The sequence below is a fragment of the Maniola jurtina genome, chromosome 9 (assembly GCF_905333055.1).
Source record: "Maniola jurtina chromosome 9, ilManJurt1.1, whole genome shotgun sequence".
Lineage (NCBI taxonomy): Eukaryota > Metazoa > Arthropoda > Insecta > Lepidoptera > Nymphalidae > Maniola > Maniola jurtina.
This window is the reverse complement of record NC_060037.1, coordinates 2,025,535-2,046,505: the sequence shown is the minus strand read 5'-3', so window position 1 is coordinate 2,046,505 and position 20,971 is coordinate 2,025,535. Positions and strand designations below refer to the sequence as shown.

The 20,971-nt window shown below is 35.9% G+C and overlaps 3 protein-coding genes across 4 annotated transcripts in view; 1 reads left to right on the top strand and 2 right to left on the bottom strand.

Moving 5' to 3' along the window:
* LOC123868505 (putative 1-phosphatidylinositol 3-phosphate 5-kinase) overlaps window positions 1-5,926 on the bottom strand; it is a 29,289-nt gene extending 23,363 nt beyond the window's left edge. For both annotated transcript variants that reach the window (XM_045911050.1, XM_045911049.1), the window contains exons 1-5: window positions 5,531-5,926; window positions 4,224-4,392; window positions 2,532-2,665; window positions 1,654-1,808; window positions 1,119-1,202 (exon numbers count right to left, since the gene is read on the bottom strand). In XM_045911050.1, the coding sequence (XP_045767006.1) occupies window positions 1,119-1,202; window positions 1,654-1,808; window positions 2,532-2,665; window positions 4,224-4,392; window positions 5,531-5,830 (842 nt within the window). In that variant the 5' untranslated portion in view covers window positions 5,831-5,926. The remainder of the gene's footprint in view (window positions 1-1,118; window positions 1,203-1,653; window positions 1,809-2,531; window positions 2,666-4,223; window positions 4,393-5,530) is intronic.
* A 381-nt stretch (window positions 5,927-6,307) lies between these two features.
* LOC123868508 (ER membrane protein complex subunit 8/9 homolog) lies at window positions 6,308-9,974 on the top strand. Its single transcript, XM_045911053.1, has 5 exons — window positions 6,308-6,630; window positions 7,021-7,170; window positions 8,105-8,210; window positions 8,575-9,001; window positions 9,212-9,974. The coding sequence occupies exons 1-4, from the start codon at window positions 6,418-6,420 to the stop codon at window positions 8,754-8,756; spliced, it is 651 nt and encodes a 216-aa protein (XP_045767009.1). The 5' UTR covers window positions 6,308-6,417; the 3' UTR covers window positions 8,757-9,001; window positions 9,212-9,974.
* LOC123868509 (alanine--glyoxylate aminotransferase 2, mitochondrial) lies at window positions 9,928-19,762 on the bottom strand. Its single transcript, XM_045911054.1, has 17 exons — window positions 19,616-19,762; window positions 19,307-19,389; window positions 18,787-18,971; window positions 18,294-18,417; window positions 17,564-17,752; window positions 17,048-17,176; window positions 16,526-16,678; window positions 15,866-16,087; window positions 15,210-15,455; window positions 14,709-14,750; window positions 13,823-13,951; window positions 13,142-13,301; window positions 12,355-12,569; window positions 12,040-12,146; window positions 11,315-11,455; window positions 10,486-10,800; window positions 9,928-10,068 (listed from the first exon to the last, which is right to left on the bottom strand). Exons 1-17 carry the CDS (start codon window positions 19,626-19,628, stop codon window positions 9,945-9,947), a joined length of 2,577 nt encoding a protein of 858 aa, XP_045767010.1. The 5' UTR covers window positions 19,629-19,762; the 3' UTR covers window positions 9,928-9,944.
* Window positions 19,763-20,971: the final 1,209 nt, after the last annotated feature.

Below are 20,971 nucleotides of genomic sequence, written 5' to 3'. Positions count from 1 at the left end.
TTTCAACAATAATTTTCATGGGTTTACACAGGATTTTACACGGTTTCCTACGGCAGGAACACAATTTTGGTTTTATCTACGGGAATAATAATGATTTTAAAATACAATAAGTAGGTATACACAAGTGATACAAGCGGACGAACTCGCGGTCAACAACTAGTGTTAAAATACGTTGTAATGATAGCCTTTACGTTTTACAAAGCAAATAAGGTGAAATTGTGCATCGATAAAAATGTACTTAGGTCCTAAAATTATTATCTGATAAAATTATCTAGAAATTGGCCTAAATTAGGTATTATCAGATATCTATGTATTATTAAATTAGAATTATTTTTTTAGGAGTTGATCATACAATATTGACGAAATCTTTGCAGTATATTTAGTCTCTACTATTGCCTCTATAAATGTGTTAGTGGACCATGAAAAATATAGGTACGATTGGTTCTTTTACGCAGATTTAGGTTCTGGTAAGAGGCAAGAGCTAATTTATACAAAACCTAATTTATTTTGACTTCATCCGCGTCAATTTTAGCTTTTTGAAAATCTCGTAGTGCATAAATTAGCTTTCAGTGAAACATAGTAAACGTAGTTTAATTAGATGTTTTTTACTTTCGGATCCGCAGCGATGCGAGTGTTCTCGTTCGCACGCTCTTTAGCTTCTTAGCTCGGGTTGATGACCATGGCGCGCGAAATTAAACAAATCAAAATATTATGTTATCTGTGAAATGGAAAAATCTCTAGGAAGTATGGATAGCATAAACATAGACTATAGAATATAGATCATATTACTAGTATGGATTATAATACTTGTATGGACAGAAAAGGAAGGAGGATTTCGTCTGTGGTGGCGTTTCCTGGCGCGCGTGCGGTGCTTTTTTGGAGTGTTTTTTTGTGAAAAGTGGTCGGTTTTTGTGTTCTGCTGGTGTTTATTGGTGGTGGAACTGACTGGGAAGCGCTCTAAAGGGGCGCCGCGTGTATGTCGGCGGGCGCCAGCACAGACGGAGCCCATACTTATACATATAGTTTCCCTAACTTAACCCTAACTTGACATTGGCTAATCAGTGTAAAGCCAGACGAGAGAGTAAAAAAAAAGTAGAGAAGGAAGGATATCAGCTTACCTGGTTTTTTGCGAAGTATGCTCCATAATCCACTGCATGATGTCGTACCCGCGCCATACGCTGTTGTACCTCATTAGACGATACCTGTAAAGTTTTGTTTTGTTAACCCCTGACCCAAAAAAAGGGGTGTTACAAGTTTGACGTGTGTATCTGTGTATCTGTCTGTGGCATCGTAGCTCCTAAGCTAATGAACCGATTTTAATTTAGTTTTTTGTTTGAAAGGTGGCTTGATCGAGAGTGTTCTTAGTTATAATCCAGAAAATCGGTTCAGCCGTTTGAAAGTTATCAGCTTTTTTCTAGTTACTTCACTTTTCGGGGGTGTTATAAATTTTTAATTTATAATTAAATATCATTTGCTTTAGTGGTGAAGGAGAACATAGTGGGAAACCTGCACGGCTGAGAGTTCTCCATAATGTTCCCAAAGGTGTGTGAAGTCTACCAACCCGCACTTGGCCAGTAGTGTACTATGGTCAAACTCTTCTCTTACCGTGCTCAGTAGTGAGACGGCGATGGGTTGATCATGATGATAGTATACCTGTGGTGTTGAGTAGGTAATGCGTAATACAGCTGCCGGAATACATCGTGCAGAGCCTCTTTAGTGGAACTCCTTACTTCGCACGGCTCTTGTTCACGCGCGAACATGAAATCCCTGTTCTTATTCTGCTGAATTTTGTTGTCAGGGAACTTTACCTGTTCAGGAAACAAGTATACTTTAGCAACAAACGTTTAAGAGTGGCCTCCATGGTCGCTTCAAGTCAGGCGTGAGAACATGCTATTGCAGTCAACTTTTGTAGGTGGGAGGATACTCTAGAATCCTAGAGCAAGATGCGTGATAAGATAACACTAATCAATGTTTGGTATTATATTTTTTGCAAATTTTATTATTTTTAAACAAGCTAAAGACATTTTTGAAAGTAAAGTTTACCATAAAAGCAATAATTTTGCAATTTTATAGTTTCTTACATGGTTTACTTACGCACGAAGTTGCCTCATTTGGCTTAAAATGGAGATTCACAGATCATAACTTTCAAATTTATCTTAATTTTACTTTTATTCTTTTAGGACATAGATAATGTAAAGATAAATCGGTATCTCATTTAGCTTTACATAGAATAATAGACGTAATACGTTTGTATTCAGAAGTGTGTAAGGAGGGTGAACAATTATCAATATTTATCACTACTGAGCACAAGTTTGTTCTCAGAATGAGAAGGGCCATAGTCTGCCACACTGGCCAAGTGCGGAATAGCAGACTTCACACACATTCGAGAACATTATGAAGAACTCGCAGGCATTCAGGCTTCCTCACGATGATTTCCTTTACTGTTAAAGCAAGTGATAAACATATGACGACTAAATTCACATGTTTGTCGATGTTTGCCCGACAAATGACTATTTCTTATGTATACTTACTTGCAAACTCTCTTGCAGACTCCTTAGGTCAGGCGAGATATCATTGGTCATGTCGTTTTCACGCAAGTACGTTAACACTACATTACAGCAGTACGTACATACGCGCAGCCCGCCCGCACATCCGAATATTTGACCTGGAAAGTTACAACCAAACCAATAGTAGAGGCTCGATAGCTCAACGGTTGAGGAGCGGACTAACTTCCGAAAGGTCGGCGGTTCAAACCCCACCCGTTGCACTATTGTCGTACCCACTCCTGGCACAAGCTTTACGCTTAATTGGAGGGGAAAGGGGAATATTGTTCATGATTAGCGTGGCTAATATTCTTTTTTAAAACAAAAAAAATAACAATTAAATCTTCTCCTATATCTAAATACTAGATGATACCCGCGACTTCGTTTGCGTAGATTTAGTTTTTTAAAAATCTCGTGGGAACTTTTTGATTTTTCTGGGATAAAAAGTTGCCTATGTAAATTTCTAGGAAAGCTACCTCTGAATCAAACAAATTAGTTAAATGGATAGGCCTTTGAGAATTTCAAGGAACTCTTTCATTTTCCGGGATAAAAAGTAGCCTATATCCATCCCCGGGATGTAAGCTAACCTATCTATACTAATAAATAAAATTGGAGTGTCTGTCTGTAATTTCGAAATAACTACCTCATATTAAGCTCATATGGTTATTTGAACGATATCAACACTGAATCACACGTTTTTAAAATTTTTGTCTGTCTGTCTGTCTGTCTGTCTGTCTGTTTGAAAAGGCTAATCTTCGGAACGGCTGGACCGATTTTGACGGGGTTTTCACAGACAAGTAGAGGATTGATCAGGGAGTAAAATAGGCTACTTTTTTAACCGACTTTTAAAAAGGGAGTTGTGTTTTTCTTCCTATGTACACCGAAATCTCCGAGCTTTCTGAACGGATTTGCGTAATTTTTTTTTTTAATCGATAGAGGAACTTTGTGACAACTTTTCCACGGGATTTCAGACCCTAAATCCACGCGGGCGAAGCTGCGGGCATCAGCTAGTAAGGATATATAACTCATAACTAAGCTGCTGTAGTGGAGCGATGCGGGTAAATGACGTCATCACACCCCTCCCGCTCCACTCCAATACTACAGGAACCTTGAGTAGGTAGGTACCTGTGTCACGTGTTGTCTTTTAGAAATGATTTTCAGAAATTCTGCTCAGAATTCAGAAATGATGCTGGGCTGTTTCAGCAAGACCCTCCTATAACTTTTTTTTTAAAAGAATATCAGTCATGCTAAATGCTAATCATGAGTCATGACTTATATTCCCCTTTCCTCTCCAACTAAGAGTAAAGCTTGTTCTAGGTGTAGGAAAGACAGTAGTGTAATGGGACAGGTTTGAACCCTCAACTTTTTTTCATTCACTTCTCATCAGCTGAGCTATTCAGACACTTATAATCAACAAGTGTAAATTAAAAATTTATAACACCCCCAACAAGTGAAGGTTACAGTAACTAGAAAATAGCTGATAACTTTCAAACGGCTGAACCGATTTTATTGGATTATAGCTAAGAACACTCTCGATTAAGCCACCTTTCAAACAAAAAAAACTAAATTAAAATCGGTTTATTTGTGTAGGCGCTACGATGCCACAGACAGATACACAGATACACACGTCAAACTTATAACACCCCTCTTTTTGGGTCGGGGGTTAAAAATATATTTTACCTGGTACACGCTGGCTGCAACATCGCGAGCAGAATATCTGCCCACACACTCTGCAGTGGTGCTTGCGCCTCAGTGCACTAAACCTCGCCGCACATTCATAACATTCCATAGATATGTCATCAGGCATCCAGTAGCGAGCTAGCTCTGTGTCTGCGTAACGAGTGCCACTCTAAAATTCATACAATTTCGTACAATATAGCATGCGCTTAGCTAGTAGTCCAATCTGAAGTTGCTACATGGCAGTTTTACACATCTATACTAATATTATAAAGAGGTAACCTCTGTATTTTTGTATGTTTGTATTGAATAGGCTCAAAAACTACTGGACCGATTTCAAAATTTCTTTTACCATTACTTAGAGGGATTCTTCCGAATCCGTATAGGCTATATTTTATCCCGGAAAATAGAAAAAATAAATGTCCACCCGTGCGAAGCCGGGGCGGGTCGTTAGTGTCATATAAAATAAAAACCGGCCAAGTGCAAGTCAGACTCACACACTGAGGGTTCAGTACTCTGGTATTTTTCCAACATTTTGCATGATAAATCAAAAACTATTATACACAAAAATAAATAAAAATCTGTTTTAGGATGTACAGGTAAAGCCCTTTCATATGATACCCCACTTGGTATAGTTATCTTATTTTGAAAATTGAAACACATTTTTTTTTTTAAATGATGTAACCACAAATTCGCGGTTTTCAGATTTGTTCCTGTACTTGTGCTAGAAGACCTACCTACCTACAAAATTTCATGATTCTAGGTCAACGGGAAGTACCCTATAGGTTTCTTGACAGACAGACAAAGTGATCCTATAAGGGTTCCGTTTTTCTCTTTGAGGTACGGAACCCTAAAAATAGCCTTTATTTCAGAGTCCACAATGTTTTAGTACTTAATTATTTGCATCACAAAAAATCTCAACTCTGAGGCTGAGATCTATAGAGTGTACTTTGACTTTGCTTAGACTTAAGACACTGTTAAAACGAGACAGTATTTTACACGGAATAAATCTGTCTCATTTTAAATGAAACTTAAGTCTAAGTCAAAGGCTGAGTGCCTCGCAGCAAAGGCTTCCTCCAACCTTTACAAGTGCTTACGGTCCTGTGCCACCCTTTTCACTAACAGACCAGCCGTTAGTTTCAGCTCATCCTACCAATGTCTTTCATAGGACATAATCCTAATTTCAGCAATATATAAACAGGAGTAGCAATTTAAAAATGGTGTATACTTTTCTAAATGTATATGCAATAGGCCGCGCATGTTTGAACCTATGCAAAAACCCTTCTGATAAGCATACTCATATAACTCACCCCTGACCCTAATGCAGCAAGGCCACTGATTCTCTTCAAAACATTAGGCAAACTACGCCCCTCGTATTCCACCACATAGCTGCCTGTTTCCGTTCTAGAATCATCGTAATCTCTCTCCTGATCATCAACAGACTCATCAGCTTTCTCATCCTCACCCTTGTCCTGGCTTTCACCAGGCTCATTTGGGGTAAAGATAGGAAATTTCCACAGTTTGTTCAAAAATGTTGTTACACCACTCTGGCTAGATTCCGACTCGAAACGAGGAAACTCCGTTAGTTGGGAGGTGTCGTATTTTTCCATGATTGATTAAAATATGGGTTTGGTAAATAATTTATAATGGAATTCATAAGAAATTAAGAATGTTTTTAGTTTATGTTGTGATCACCTGACCCTGACACTTTTGTTTATCTGTCAATCTGTCAATGTCTATTTGTCTATTCATGCAACATTGCCAGTAAAGGTACGAAATATGTAAAATTGGTACTTTTTGGTACCTTGTTATGTTTTTGTCTTGTTCTTTTACCTTACTGTTTTGTTAATTTGTAAGTATCTCAAAAATCCATACGGCAAATTCAAGTTTAAATCAACAGTTCAAAGTTCAGCGATGTACAGACTTTTTCTTCAGTTTTTTTTACAGTCTGCGGTACTGCACGTCATACCTTTTCAAGCTTTTCATACCTTTTCAGGGCCTCGTTCGTAGTATTTGCCACCCATCTGGCAATGCTTGCTAAATGTCAATATGAATGTCAATTATTGTCATTTGTCACACATCATTTGATATTGACGTTTCAATTAAAATATAAAACCAAGAAGAAATTTACAATTTATTAGTAAAAGTTCTTAATTCTTATTTTTTACTTATAATATAAATTAGAAAGAGAAAAATAATGGGTGAAGTGTCCTTAGAAACATCGGCATACGCCAAAATTATATTACACGCTGCAAAATACCCACATTGTGCGGTGAACGGAGTTCTGCTTGCAGACGGATCCAAAATCAAATCTGGCAACAAAAACCAGGATCTGGATATCGTGGATTCCATACCGTTGTTCCACCATAGCCATTACGTATCTCCTATGGCGGAAATTGCTTTAACTCAGGTACATTTGTTGAAATTCTATGATGACTGAGCTTCAATCATAAGCTTAAGCATAATTTCTTAGCATAAGCTAGCTTGCGACTACTGCCTAGAAATATGCTTTCCTTATGCACCCACTAGTTCCAGACACTTTCTTACGATCGTCGCTTTAGTGAGTAGGAGTATGAACATACTAGCTATTGTACATACTAGTACCATGACCTGCTTGTTGTCATCTCAATTTTATTTAAAACTAGATGATATTAATGACTTAGTCTGCATGGATTTAGGTTCTTAAAAATGCTGTGTAATCAAGTTTTCTGTGATAAAAAGTACCTAACCTGTGTGCTTTTCAGGAATGCAAGCTATCTCTGTACCAGATTTCATCATTATGATTAATTCCTATTTACAGATAGAATTACAGGCCCAACAAGATAACAGAGTGATAGCAGGCTACTATGTAGCCTGTGAGAACTTCAGGGACAATACTGTGGAAAAGTGTCCAGGACAGAAGATAGCTGAGAAGATTGTTGAATATTTTCCATCTGCTGTGTTCATTGTGGTAAGGATATTGTTTTGTAGAATTTGATAACTACAACCATAGGACAGGTAGACTATGTAGGTAGATTATCATGGAAGTTTTCAGTATAGATTGGATACTTCTTCTTCTTCTAGTGCCGTCTCCTATCAGAGGTTGGCAATCATTAAGGCTACTTATAAGTGGATTGGATTATTGGATACTTATAAGTTATAATATTTTTTAACCCCCAACCCAAAAAGAGGGGTGTTATAAGTTTGACGTGTGTATCTGTGTATCTGTGTGTCTGTGTATCTGTGTATCTGTCTGTGGCATCGTAGCGCCTAAACGAATGAACCGATTTTAATTTAGTTTTTTTTGTTTGAAAGGTGGCTTGATCGAGAGTGTTCTTAGCTATAATCTATAAAAATTGGTTCAGCCGTTTAAGAGTTATCAGCTCTTTTCTAGTTTTCTTGTAGAAAAGAAGGTTAGATAACCGTTAGGTTCATAATATTATGTCAATAGACAAATGTCAAGCTGTCAAGATGGACGTTGCCTAAATACATAATTATTTATTTGAAAATGATGTTTTGGAAAACTCAGATACTTTGGATCGTCGGGGGTGTTATAAATTTTTAATTTACACTTGTAATTGGATTAAATCACAGTGTAGTCCCGTCTGAAAGACACTGTTGTTTCATGAACAAGATATGTCCTTTGGTATGACTTCTTTTTAGGACCCAGAGAAGAATTTAAAAAGAAAGCTATTAAGATTTTTGAAGTAAGTTTTGGAAGTGGAGAAGAGCCCTCAATCAAATCTTGATATCAAGATCAGTTAAGCTACCAAGCCAAGTTTATCTTAATTTTCCTAAAGATCAATCTTACCAAAGGAAATGTCTTGTTCATGAAACACCATATTTTGCACTTTTTCATCATATGCAATTTTTATTAATTTTTTTCTATCTATCTATCTAATCAGGTTGACAATAAAAGGATGGTGCAGAACCTAGACACTCCAGCTATCAAGATACACAAATACAGTGAAGGGAAATGGAAACCAAAAGATGCCAACAAAGTGTTATTTCGTAAGTTAATGAAACCTGTATGTTATTTCTTTTGTGTAAAAAATAAAAATATAATATTAAAGTGATTGAAGGACAAACCAACAAAATTCTTATGTGTTTATGTGTACCAGATTTTGTCTGCAATGATTCGTGTTGCCCATGGCAACTCTTTGATTTATTTTATTTATTTTTTATTTGTACCAGAAAGTTGTAACAATTAAGAGACAAAGAAAGTAAAAGTGGACAGAGAAGCACTCTATAAGAGATCTCTACCAGTGACCCTTGGCAGTGCGAGAGGTTGTAAAGGGAGTAGAATAGAATATGTTGCCCCATCGTACTTTTGCATTTATAATATTAGGCTAGTCATTTTCATTTTTTTTTCCAGAGACTCCTTATGTACTAGAGACAGTGTCGCATTTACTTCAGCGGCGAGTTCAGAAGGACCTCGTAGACTTTGATAACTACTTGGATGATTCAACGCAAGATTGGAGCAACTTGGGCATAGAGAAACTCATAGCTAGCATGGATGCTACAAATGCACTTGACAAGGAAAAGGATTCTGAATAAAAGCACCTTTTGTTTCATAGAAATTGGCGTTGATTCTGATGACTTTTATCTAAACTAAGAATATCTGCATTTCTTTTCTATTTACTATTGCTAAAAAAGGATGGAAACAGAATTTTTAACCGATTTCAAAAAAAGGAGGAGGTTCTCAATTTGTAGGGATCTTTTCTTTTTTTTTTAGATAAAATACTCTTTTTAGTGTTACTCTACATTAAACACTATACTCAGGACTGCATCTGACTTTGTCTGTGTTAGTGTTGGCTGGCGGGCGTGCTCTGCCTTTTTGGTGTTTTTTTTTTTTTGTTAAAACTGACTGGAAAGCGCTCTAAGGGGATGCCGTGCGTGTGTCAGCGAGCGCCGGCACAGACGGGGTCCATACTTGTATAGTTTATCTAACTTGTTACAATTAACTACAAACTTGACATTGGCTAATCTTTGTAAAGCCAGAAGAGAGAGAGAGATTGAGGTTTGACAGTTTCAAATTAAATAAAATAAGTTTGTCCGTCCTTTTCTTATTACTTTGTAAAAGATTCAAATACTTTAAAATTTATTTGCCATCAGAATCAGTACCAAGGTCAAGAAATCCAAGCATTTAATATTTTGGATAATTTGGGTAGTTTGTTTTGACAGTATAAGGTCAGGACAGAATTAATCCTACAAATATAGATCTAAGTGTAATTATTTAAAATGTGTAGACGGGGGGGTAAAATGTTTAGTTTAATTTGTAAATTATATATATTGAGCCTGTAAATCACCGTATCGGTCAGCGCATACCCACAGAGTGGAGTGGACTCTATTGGATTAAAACATAAACTCAGCTTTATGGACTTTGATATATGGTTCAAATTGGTATAAACTAATACACAGAGGAGACTTGTAGTGGCAAAGTATTTGTCCTCAAGAGGATAATCCAAATAAGACGGTGCGCGCCTCAGCTTCACTCCACTCTGTCGATGTGTATTGTGCTTTAGATTACTAAAATCGTCAAGGGTGCAGTTTCGATCGTAGGTTGTTTTTCAGGCTGTATTCCATATAGCAAAGGTTTGTTTTATTTTAATTTTAAGAAAAAATGTTATTAAATAACAAACATTTTTAGTATGAATTTAATAATTAAGATATGTATTTATTTAAAGAAGCATTTATTTATACTACAAAAGTATAATAAAACCAGTTATATCTGTATAATATTTTTTATTGTGAATTAAAGTAATCTTCTACCAACTTCTTGCATTTATTGAGTCCACTCAAATCGCCAGCTTTGCCTTGAAACTTGCCGTTTTTAAATGCACCTTTGCCTTTTAAAAGTTCCGTTATTCTGAAAACAAAAACAAATTCAAACAAGTGTAAATTAAAAATTTATAACACCCCAGACAAGTGAAGGTTACAGTAACTAGAAAAGAGCTGATAACTTTCAAACGGCTAAACCGATTTTATTGGATTATAGCTGAGAACACTCTCGATCAAGCCACCTTTCAAACAAAAAAAACTAAATTAAAATCGGTTCATTAGTTTAAGAGCTACGATGCCACAGACAGATAAACAGATACACACGTCAAACTTATAACACCCCTCTGTTTGGGTTGGGGGTTAATTAAGAAGTTTTATAGAGATGAGTTTTTGGTGATCTCCCTGCCACAATGGAAAATATAATATTGATCAAACAAAGCAAGGTCTAAATAATTTTATATATATTATTATGCCCAGAATTGCGGAACCGGCAGATTTTACTTACTGTTGTCCCAAAGCATTGCAATGTTCTTCTGGTCCTTGTATTATAATCTGTCCTTCTTTTGGTTTGTCCGGGTCCTCCGATACCAAAAACATAAACAACCCTTCTTTCTCCAAACCCTTGCATATAGCTCGATTAAATTCAGGGGTGGCCTCTTTCTTGTACATAAACAAGTATTTTGGTTTAGGGTTGGCACTTTTGACTTTGTTAATTTCATGCTCTGCTAACTCTGATAGGACGTTTTGGAGATTTTTGTTAGTGATTTTTAGATTTTTTTGAAGTTTTGAGACTAGTTCCTCGTGTTTAGTTGGTTCATTCCTGAAACAATGAAGAATTAGTGAAAAAAAAAACCGGCCAAGTGCGAGTCAGACTCACGCACCGAGAGTTCCGTACTCAGGTATTTTTCCGACATTTTGTATTTATGCAAAAACTATTATGCTTAAAAATACATAAGAATGTACAAGTAAAGCCCTTTCATATAGGCCCAATTGGTATAGTTATCTTACTTTGAAAATTAAAAGACATTTTAATTTTTTTTCTGTGATGTAACCACAAACTCACGGTTTTCAGATTTATTCCTGTACTGGTGCTATAAGACCTACCTACCTACCAAATTTCATGATTCGTCATGAAACAAACATGAGTCAACGGGAAGTACCCTATAGGTTTCTTGACAGATACGACGGATGGACGGACGGACGGACAGACAGACAGACAGACAACAAAGTGATCCTGTTCCGGGTTCCGTTTTTCTTTTTGAGGTACAGAACCCTAAAAAAACACTCGACTGAAGCTGAGCTGATCAGCCAGTCTTAAAGGACATAAATCTTACTTCAATAGTGCATTGAGGGCTTTCTCTCTGTCCAACATCCGTTGCAATGTGTTGGTGACTCGATTGCCCACTAGGAACTTGAGGTTTGTCTTGCCTTTCTTCCCTGCTTCTATTCCTAGTAACTTGATAGTTTGAAGTTGGCTGCAACAAGATAATATAAGATCAAAAACAGGCCAAGTACGAGTCAGCCTCGCGCACTGAGGGTTCCTGGGCACTGAGAGAGTTCCGTTTTTCCTTTTGAGGTATGGAACCCCTTAAAATTATGAACATACACCATAACCACTATACTATCACACATATATTTTATGAATAGGTATAATACAAACTACATTTTACTACTGCGTTTTAAACGAAAAAATTGACTTGACGAATGTTACCTCCAAAGTGTACATTTCAGATTTTCAGATTTATTTATTTATTTGCTTTCATGTACATTTACATTAATTGATGGTGGGTGCTTAAAGCTAAAAGCTAAATACATGAGACCCTGTCAGGGTATTGCAAATACAATTTTAGGTACAATAAAATGGTTAATATTAAAAATACAATAAGAATAGGATTAAAATAAGAATAGGAATAAAATATAATAAATAGGTGTATAGTCCATGTAGATGAAGTTACGGGCATAATCTAGTTACGAATACAATTGAGTGCACAAACTACCTTATTCTCAAGTTGGGCTTAAAAATGTTTTACTTTGATATCTATCCTTTTGTGTATTTTACCTCAAATTAGAGACATGTGTACCGCAGCACATATTCTCGTCAATGTCGCCGATGCAAATCACTCGGATTGTGTCCATGCAGTCCTTAGGAAGGCCCCGCGTGTGTGCCTGAAACCATTTAGTTTTTATTAGCGGCCGACTTTTTCAATCGTTAGTTAATAGGTAGGTAGGTTAATAAGTAGGTTAGTTCATTAAGTAGCAATATGAATTTTAATGAAAAATATGAGTAGGTAGATGCCAAAATCTCCTGTGGCTGTACGCCACGACAAAATGCGGCACGTGCCATGGCGTATCTAAGCGAACAGACGTTATTTACCTCATCTAAATTAGGATCATTGGCTTTACACATCTTCACAGATACAGGTATGGCTCTACGTATCAAGTCATTGCACCTCTCCTCAACAACTTTTACAACACTCTCTGCAATGCTGGTAGAGTCAAGTTCAACATAAGACTCTTCTGCCCCCAGCCACCAACTTGTTGTGGGTAAGTTATGTTCTTTTTCCAGAATGGCTGAGAGCAAATGCTGACCTGAAAATACAAGTTAGTTCTTAGGGTTTCATACTGGAAGGGTGCCAACGAGACTATAACTAAGACTTTGCTGTCTGTCCGTCAGCAGACTTTATCTCCTGAATCGTAATAGGTGGAGAATTCAAATTTTGACAAAAAAGATTTTACAGGAATCAGTATACCTCAATTTTTGATCTGTTTAGCCCACAGGAATCAGTTTACCTCCTGAACATAAAAAGTGAAGTGGAAATTTTTTTGATGTGTTCAATCCTAGAGTGATATCTTTTTAAAAGGTTCTCATTAAACTTCTCATAAATCAATTTAATCAAAATTTTAGTAAATAAATAATTTAAGAGATGGATAGACACAGAGCGCAACTTACACCTGCTAGAAATAGGTTTTCAAGAATCCCCTGGGAACTCTTTGATTTTCCAGAACAAAAAGTATCTTTGAAATTTAAGCCGAATCTGTACAAAATTTTGCCAAAATTGTTCAAACGGATGGACTGCAAAAAGTCTGCAGACAGACACACTTTCGAATTTATAATATTAGTCAGGATTATTATTATTTTCAAATAGCACTAACCTACCTACCTGAGTGCTGCTGCATGTGATCAAACCGTCTTGTCCAGTCTATCCTCTGAGCCACCTCAGTGCCCACTTCCAGTGGTTCTCGTGTGAAATGTAGAGCTTCATCACCCTTGCGAAGCACTTGGAGCACCTCTGTGTTGTTCAACCAACCTATGTCATGTGGCTGTAGACGAGATTGTAAAGAAGATTATTGTGAAAAATTGCAGTAAAAAGAGCCATGTAAAAGAAGAAGTAAAGTAAGAGTACTATGACAAGACCTGTTCTCAGACCTGGGCACGTTTGGAACCCTCATAGCTTTAGTTTTAAGTTGATGAAATTAATTATCACCACTATCGTCTTACAAATCCAACAACTGACTATCAAAAAGTGTACAATAGTACATAGTTTGGATAAATGATTTCACTTTGAAAAGTGCTACCCGAGCAAAGCAGGGGCTAGGCGGCTAGTCATATTATAAACTAGCTGATGCCCGCGACTTCGTCCGCATAATATGTATGTTACTCCTTCACGCAAAAATTACTTCACAGATTTGGCTGAAATTTGGAATGGAGATAGATAATATTCTGGTTTAGCACAGCTACTTTTTATCTCGGAAAATCAAAGGGTTCCCACACTATTTTAAAAAAGCTAAATCCATACAGACGAAGGACAGGGCATTTAATAATGAAAATAATGAACTAGTACCTGGCCGCCCCCTGCTGGGAAGAGGATAGTGTTCTCCAGTGTTACTTGATATCCCTCGAACTTTGATACTTTTCCATAGTCCACGATTGGCTCTTTAGTTTCTTCACATTTTACTACTTTTGATATGAACTTAAAAAGAGATTTTCACATTTTAGACCCACACGAAAATGTTATTAAGTCTTTCAAATCATTAAATTCATTTATTTAGTTTTGACTTCAATTTGTGAGAGCTGTAATTTGGTTTTATCGTGGTTTTATTCAGAAATTCCACAATATTTACCTCCTTTAAGAAACTGTCCTCTTGGCATTTGAAAACCATGTTCAATTATTTTATTTTGTTCGTAAATTATTGCAAACGACTGAGAAATATATATTTTTAGTGAATTTTACTTATTTTAACTTTAGCAAACCAATAACTTTCTAGATTTGAGGTTAGGAACTGTGGTTAGGACCTAGGTAGGTTAGGACTTAGGATTACCGATTAGGTCCATGTCTAATTGTGTCAAATGATATATAATATACTCTGTGGTCATATGTCAAAAAAAACGCTCTTTGGCAAGGAACCGTAGACTGAGTAATATTTCCTCTTGATCTTTGGTTCCACTTTCAAAAATTCAAATTCATTCTAAAACGGTAGAGGAACTCTGCTATGTAAACTTAAGCTACATCTAGGTACACAAGAACAAAAATTGTTTTATTTAAATCCAATTCTGTATCTTTTTAATGGTGGTTTAGTAAAACACATCGTTGCTGGTATTTTATTAAGATAGTTAAGGTAAAAAAATAAAAGTGCATCTAAGAATGTTAGGGTTAATCATAAGCTAATTTTTTTATTCTTTGTATATGAATTGAACGTTTGATCCAAAACTGATACGGCGAAATCGACGTCCTCCTTGTTGATACACATCGGCGGTTTAATTCTGAGAACCTGTGGAATTAAATAGAAAACTTTTTTTTAAATAATGTATGAAAACTGGCTAAGTAGCGCGGTCCTCTGTCTCTTGGCAAGTAAAATTCTGGTACAGTAGTGTTCTGGATTCAAATTTTAATACGATGATATCTATAAGCTAATCGGGAAAGTTTGGTTTGACTGCTTTATATCATCCTATGTTAAGTTAGCTTTTCTAAAATGACGCATATGACGATGATCGTTGTCGTCCGCGTTGTTGTCATCAGCCATAGACGTCCAATGCTGAACATAGGGATCTTGTAAAAACTTTCACACGGCATGTTTTTGGGCTGCCAACTACCAACCATCAATTTTTTTTAACATAAAACTGAAAATTAGTAGGTATATATCTATATTGACTTCAAGACTGAAGTCTACACTCCACAGATGCCTACAACTTTATGTTTTATGCTGTCATTTCCAAAATTAATATCTTACATTGCCCCACCGCCCTCCTGCACCAATAAGAGCGCCAGAATCCTTGATCATTTCCATAATATCGACAAAGTCACTTCTCTTCAATGGATCCTTGGTTCCTGGCTCGACCAGTTCTAGGGCTAACATAAGACCTTTACCACGCACATCCCCAATCATGGGGTGGACCTTTTGCAATGCCATTAGTTGTTCTATGAAGTATTTGCCAGTTTCTTTACAGTTTTTCTGAAGGTTCTCTTCTTCTATCACCTGTAATGAACAAAAATATAGATGTGAAAAAAACTAAGTTCTATAAAATGATTTGCCAAACAATAATAAAGGAACCAATTTGATTTTTTGATAAATTAGTAGACTGACTCAAGTTTAGTCTGCTAGGAGGCTATGGTAGCATCAAAGAAAACTCTACTCCCTATATCGCGATAACCTTATATCTGAACAGGATTCTGGATTTATTTAAAACACGTTATTTCCATTGGACCGCCATGTTTTATGCTGGTTGTTCTCAATAAAGTGGTAGTTTGAAGCCAGTGTCACTTAAAATTACAACGATTCAGGAGCACTTGATAGTTACATGTTTAATTGAATTAAACTTTTCTATTCTATTTTCTGTATCGTCGTTCCAAACTTTCCATATACCTAATTAGATCCTAAGAACTTACTTCCAAAACAGCTTTTCCAACTGCAGCAGCCATTGGGTTTCCCCCGAACGTATTAAAATACGAGGCTTTATTGTGAGCATCAGCTATTTCCTTAGTAGTAACCACCGCTGCTAAGGGGAAGCCATTACCAATTCCTTTTGCCATAGTCACAATGTCTGGTACAATTCCGTGAGTCTCAAAACCCCAAAACGCGTCGCCGGTACGACCAAAACCTGTTTGCACCTAGAGAAGTCATTAAGTATCAACATATTGACTGTGGTGGAAATGCCAGAAACTAGTTAGAAAAATAAATAGGTAATATTATCATAAAGTATTATACTATGAAATATGCCGTTCTGAAAGGGTAAAATCAGCAAGGTGATTCAAAACACTTCGATTCGGTAAGTTACGGAACTTACCGAATCAAGTGTCCTAAATCGCAGTGCTGGTAGAAAATTGTTTTTTAAGAACAAGTAACTAAGTAGCGCAAATAAGATTGCAAAAATCCACAGATCTTTGGGCGACAAGATGATTGAATAATTATTATTTATGCAAATAACTACCTGATTCCGCTAGAATCCCAAGATCATAAAATTTTCAATATAAATAACTAGCTAGAGTTCCACACTATTTTAAAGGAACATCATTAAAAATTGAGCTAAGAAGCAAATCAATAATTACCTCATCAGCAACATACAGTCCGCCATATTTACGTATTAGTTCTCTAGCTTTCCTAATATATCCTTTCGGAAACTGCACGCCTCCATTCACTCCTTGGATTGATTCTGCAAAAAGTGCAGCCACTTTTCCAGCTGGCACTGAATTCTCTAAAAGCTAAAATTTCCCATTATGTACACTTTTGAAGGCCCACAAATAATAATCGTTACCATCATTTTCGCCAACTAATAACATCCACAGCTGGACACAGATCTCTTGTAAGGACTTCTGTCATATATATATGCTAGTCATATATATATGCTAGCGCCCAAATGGATACTTTGAGCATTTCTCAGCTACTGTAGGGAAGCTAGAGTTTCTTCCTTAGACTTTATGGCTGCTAGGCTAGACATTCAGGCGATAGATCAAATCTGGTTTGAAATCTTTCGAAATAAGTAGTTACTCTTCGCTTAGTTAGGAGATAATATCTACAGTGTATAAAAATCATTATACTTATTTTGAATAGGTTCTGCTGACTGTATATACCTCTTTGAGCTGATGGATGTATTTGTCCGAAGTATCACAGTCACCAACACAAGAACACGCATCCGGTACTTGTGATATCGAGTCTCTACATCCACCCCAAATACCACGGTAGGGGTCTGGTAGCATTGCCTGTTAGCATGTTAAAAATTATTTCTTAAAACTATTTGTTCATCAAATCAAAAAGGATAAATTCCAAAAAAAGTAAATTGAATAAAAAAAATTTAAACATGATCCTTCGAACCGGATTATGAAAGTTTATGTCAGTCAATTTTAATATACAAAGCAGTGTTGTTAAAAAACATTCCGGTACGATATGCCCCATAGAAACGTTCCTGCACGGTCAAATAAAAGCTAAGCACCATATTTCTTCCAAGTAAGTGCACTCAATTTTTGAGCATAATATCGTCATTTACTGTCAGAACACAGTATCAAAGTTCACAGTCATGCGATTAGTTTTCATCGAATAAAAAATACCTAGAGTCCTAAGAGAGGTGAATATAGAGAAATTTTCCTTACATGATGAATACCAGCCGGGACTGGCAATGGCATTCGGTACGACTGCGAGGCTGTCAAACCCATCAAGGCACTGGAGTAGCCGTGGTAACAACTCTGGAGAGAAATTATATCATGGTTTCCCGTGTATGCCTTGGCTAGGACTGTAGCCAGATCGTTTGCTTCTGTGCCACTGTTCACCAAGTAGACTACCTATTTGAACAAAAATATGATTATTATTATTATGATAATTATGACCTCCTTATATGATTATCTCCTTCTACCGGCAGGCTGCCATAGAAATGCCACTTAAGCAACGATCGCCTCAGAGCTAAGAATCCGAATTTCCACTTTTGAATTTCTTTTGAACAACTCAGCGTAAGATGATTAGAAAAAAAAAAAATGAAAATCCAAATGTAGGCAATAAACAGCTTCGTCAATGCGGTAAGCACATTACAAAAGTACGCTTGCGCTTGTGTTAAAAAAGCTCATAATGATAGTAGAGAGGATTTTTCTGCGCATGGGTATGTATTTTCTACAGCGCTTTCTTTCTGAAGAAATGGAAAGTTGTCTAACAAACCAATATGACAGCGTTATGGAAACTATAAATGTAGTTTTAATTTAATTTATGTGGTATAAATAAATCGTTAAATCACTCACTGCGCAGGTTCAGCGTTAGAATTATTTTCAACTGACGTTAATTATTGCAGCATTAGCTGTCGTTGAGTTTAGTGATTATTAAGCCAAAGTATACCTTCAGATCTCCTGGAAATTTGGAAGTCAATTTCTCAATGTACTCATAAATTCTTGGATGCCTGTAAATATTTGTAGTGTGCCAGAGAGTATCGATTTGTTTATGTAGTGCAGCAGACACTTTCCTGAAAAAACATGAACCAATTTATTTTCCAGTGCCCTGAAAAATTATTTTGAAGGCTGGTTATTTCACTACAATGCAGATTTTTTTCTTTCACAACACCTCGTTCGTCTCAAAAATGAAGTGGTATGTTCACAAAATCACTTTCTTCGAAGGTTAATATAATCATATTAACCTTCGTCTTTTTTATTGCCTAACTTAGAAAAATATAACTTTCTCTTGACTTGAGCTGATCTTGACTAGCTTGAACTGACCATAAACTATCGCAAGCCAAAACGGTAAAACGCATCGGCTAAGAAAAGATTTTGGAAATATCTGTTGAGATCCAGGAGATGTTAAATGACCACCTGGTTAGAAAAGATAGATTTCTCACGGATGACAATGCCCCACGGAGACGGTGACGATGCCTCCGATCAGATCAAGGTACCGTCTGCCCTCATGATCGAACAACCATTGCATGTGCCCCTGGTGGAGCATAATGGGCCGCTTGTACAAGTTGTACATAACTGAAGGTATTTTCTCAGCTTTTATACTATCCGTCTCTGAGATTGATGGACCCTGAAAAATTAATGATCTTTTATGATGACCTTCCTTTAAAATTGGAGAAATATTTATGGATTTAGCTGAACTTATAAGGTCATTATATTTTTTTCTTTTCTTCCAGTTAATTATCGCCATCAGCTTATTTGGAGGAACACATCAAACGCAACATAGCGATAGTAATTTTAATGGGCGTCGTGCAAGGGAGGCATGATACCTCGAAGGCTTCCAGTAGGCGCTTAGGGTGGCCATCGAGGATGTGTAAGTGGATGAAAATCCCACATTTCTTCTCAAAAAAGGCAGCTATCGTAAAAAGATTTTGCCCAAGTCATTAAAAAAAAGTAATAACTCACATGGTATTTATTTGGTGTAAAATCACATTTCGGCAAGGCGCTTGCGTATCTCCTGTTTAAAGTTTTATACCAACATCTTGTTACTATTAACAAACAATAATTAAGATTTATTTATGTAAGTTGTACGCACCTACTTAAACAATAACTAAAATTAAAGACCGTTTGATAAATTAAAAACGTTAAAGTTAAAAATACCTTTTTTAGTTTTACTGTATTTTAATATTGTTATTGAAATTAAGTTTTATGCCTAAGTTCATTAAGTTATATACAGGTCCCTATGTAGGTACCTATATTTTATAATAAAATTACCTTTGATCGCCATTATATTTTTTAATTTATTAACCAAGTAGGTACCCGTTCAAATAGAAGGCGTAAATACTACTGAATTGAATTTGAATTATAATTTAGGTACCTACGTCTCTTGACATCTTGACACCAGAATATGTTTATGATAACAATAGCCACATAATGTATTAAGTTGATTTACATTGTTTTACTTACCGAGAAAATAAATAATTCTGTTGTATTTTTTATTTAAATTACATAGTTACTTCAGATACCTAATTAAAAACCTTCACCAGTCATAATGGATCATTCACGCCTCGTCTATTGTGAATCGTGCCCCCTTTAGCCGCGCTCACTATTCACGCATTTCGTAAACATTAAACAGAAAAGTGCAGGTTATTGCGGATTGCATCTTTCATTTCATTTCAGATTCACCTTTCCAATTCCTTTAACTTGTTTCACAGTTTAGGTAGTTACCTATATAGGCGTATACCTTAAATGAAACGAACGAAAACGTATGATTTTGTAGTATTCAAATAGAGTTAATATTAATAGCCTTGTTATTATAATATATTTACATAATTTTATCAATTGTTGTAGAAAAGTGATAAGATAACAAGGAAGCGTATAATTGTGAAGGAAAAGTATAAAGATTATAATATTATATTTTTGTTTTAATTATTATCTGTAGTTTTAAACTTTGATAAACATATTATTTTTTGTTAGATATTTATTGTTAAGTTCAGCACTATTCCAGGCTGATATTCGTATAAACTACGTACATACACTAAAGACATCCATTGAAATTGACTATCTATTTGAAAAGAGCAACCGCCGAGTTTCTTGCCGGTTCTTCTCGGTAGGAAAGGCATTCCGAACCAGTGGTAGATACTTTTGACGATTCAAAAGAACTTGTAAAAGTTGAATAAAAATATGTTGAAAAAAAAAATTGAATTGAATTGAATATATAGGTAACAATAATTTTAATGTCCCCCACAAGTGTAAACCTAGCTTTACGCATAATTATTCAATAGTCAGATTTATTAGAGTCATTAAATCTTTGATTATGATTAGTGATTTCGATACATAAACTAGTATGAATGGTATGAATCTAGTCTGGTCTTGAAATCTTGAGTCTTTACTCTTGACTCAGATTAAATTTTTGACACGGGACCTTGACTCTTCAAGTTTAGAGAAAGGAATGAAATATGAATCGATAATAATATTGTACCAGAATATTTACGAATACAAATAGCCCGTTGAAAAATTTTCCTATTTTATTTTTAAAAAAATCTTAAAAGATTAAATCAGGAACACTTTTCTCGGTTTTCACCATCTCAGGATCACTTCTTTTATCTATGGTTTTCACAAAACCGGTAA

Excerpts from the sequence above, each read along its gene's own strand:
- LOC123868508 (XM_045911053.1), top strand. The coding sequence starts at position 6,418 with ATGGGTGAAGTGTCCTTAGAAACATCGGCATACGCCAAAATTATATTA. Across the intron at positions 7,171-8,104 it reads CATCTGCTGTGTTCATTGTG|GTTGACAATAAAAGGATGGT; the intron begins GTAAGGATATTG and ends CTATCTAATCAG. Across the intron at positions 8,211-8,574 it reads TGCCAACAAAGTGTTATTTC|AGACTCCTTATGTACTAGAG; the intron begins GTAAGTTAATGA and ends TTTTTTTTCCAG.
- LOC123868509 (XM_045911054.1), bottom strand. Across the intron at positions 16,088-16,525 it reads GACTGTATGTTGCTGATGAG|GTGCAAACAGGTTTTGGTCG; the intron begins GTAATTATTGAT and ends TGACTTCTCTAG. Across the intron at positions 14,751-15,209 it reads CAGGAGGGCGGTGGGGCAAT|GTTCTCAGAATTAAACCGCC; the intron begins GTAAGATATTAA and ends TTAATTCCACAG.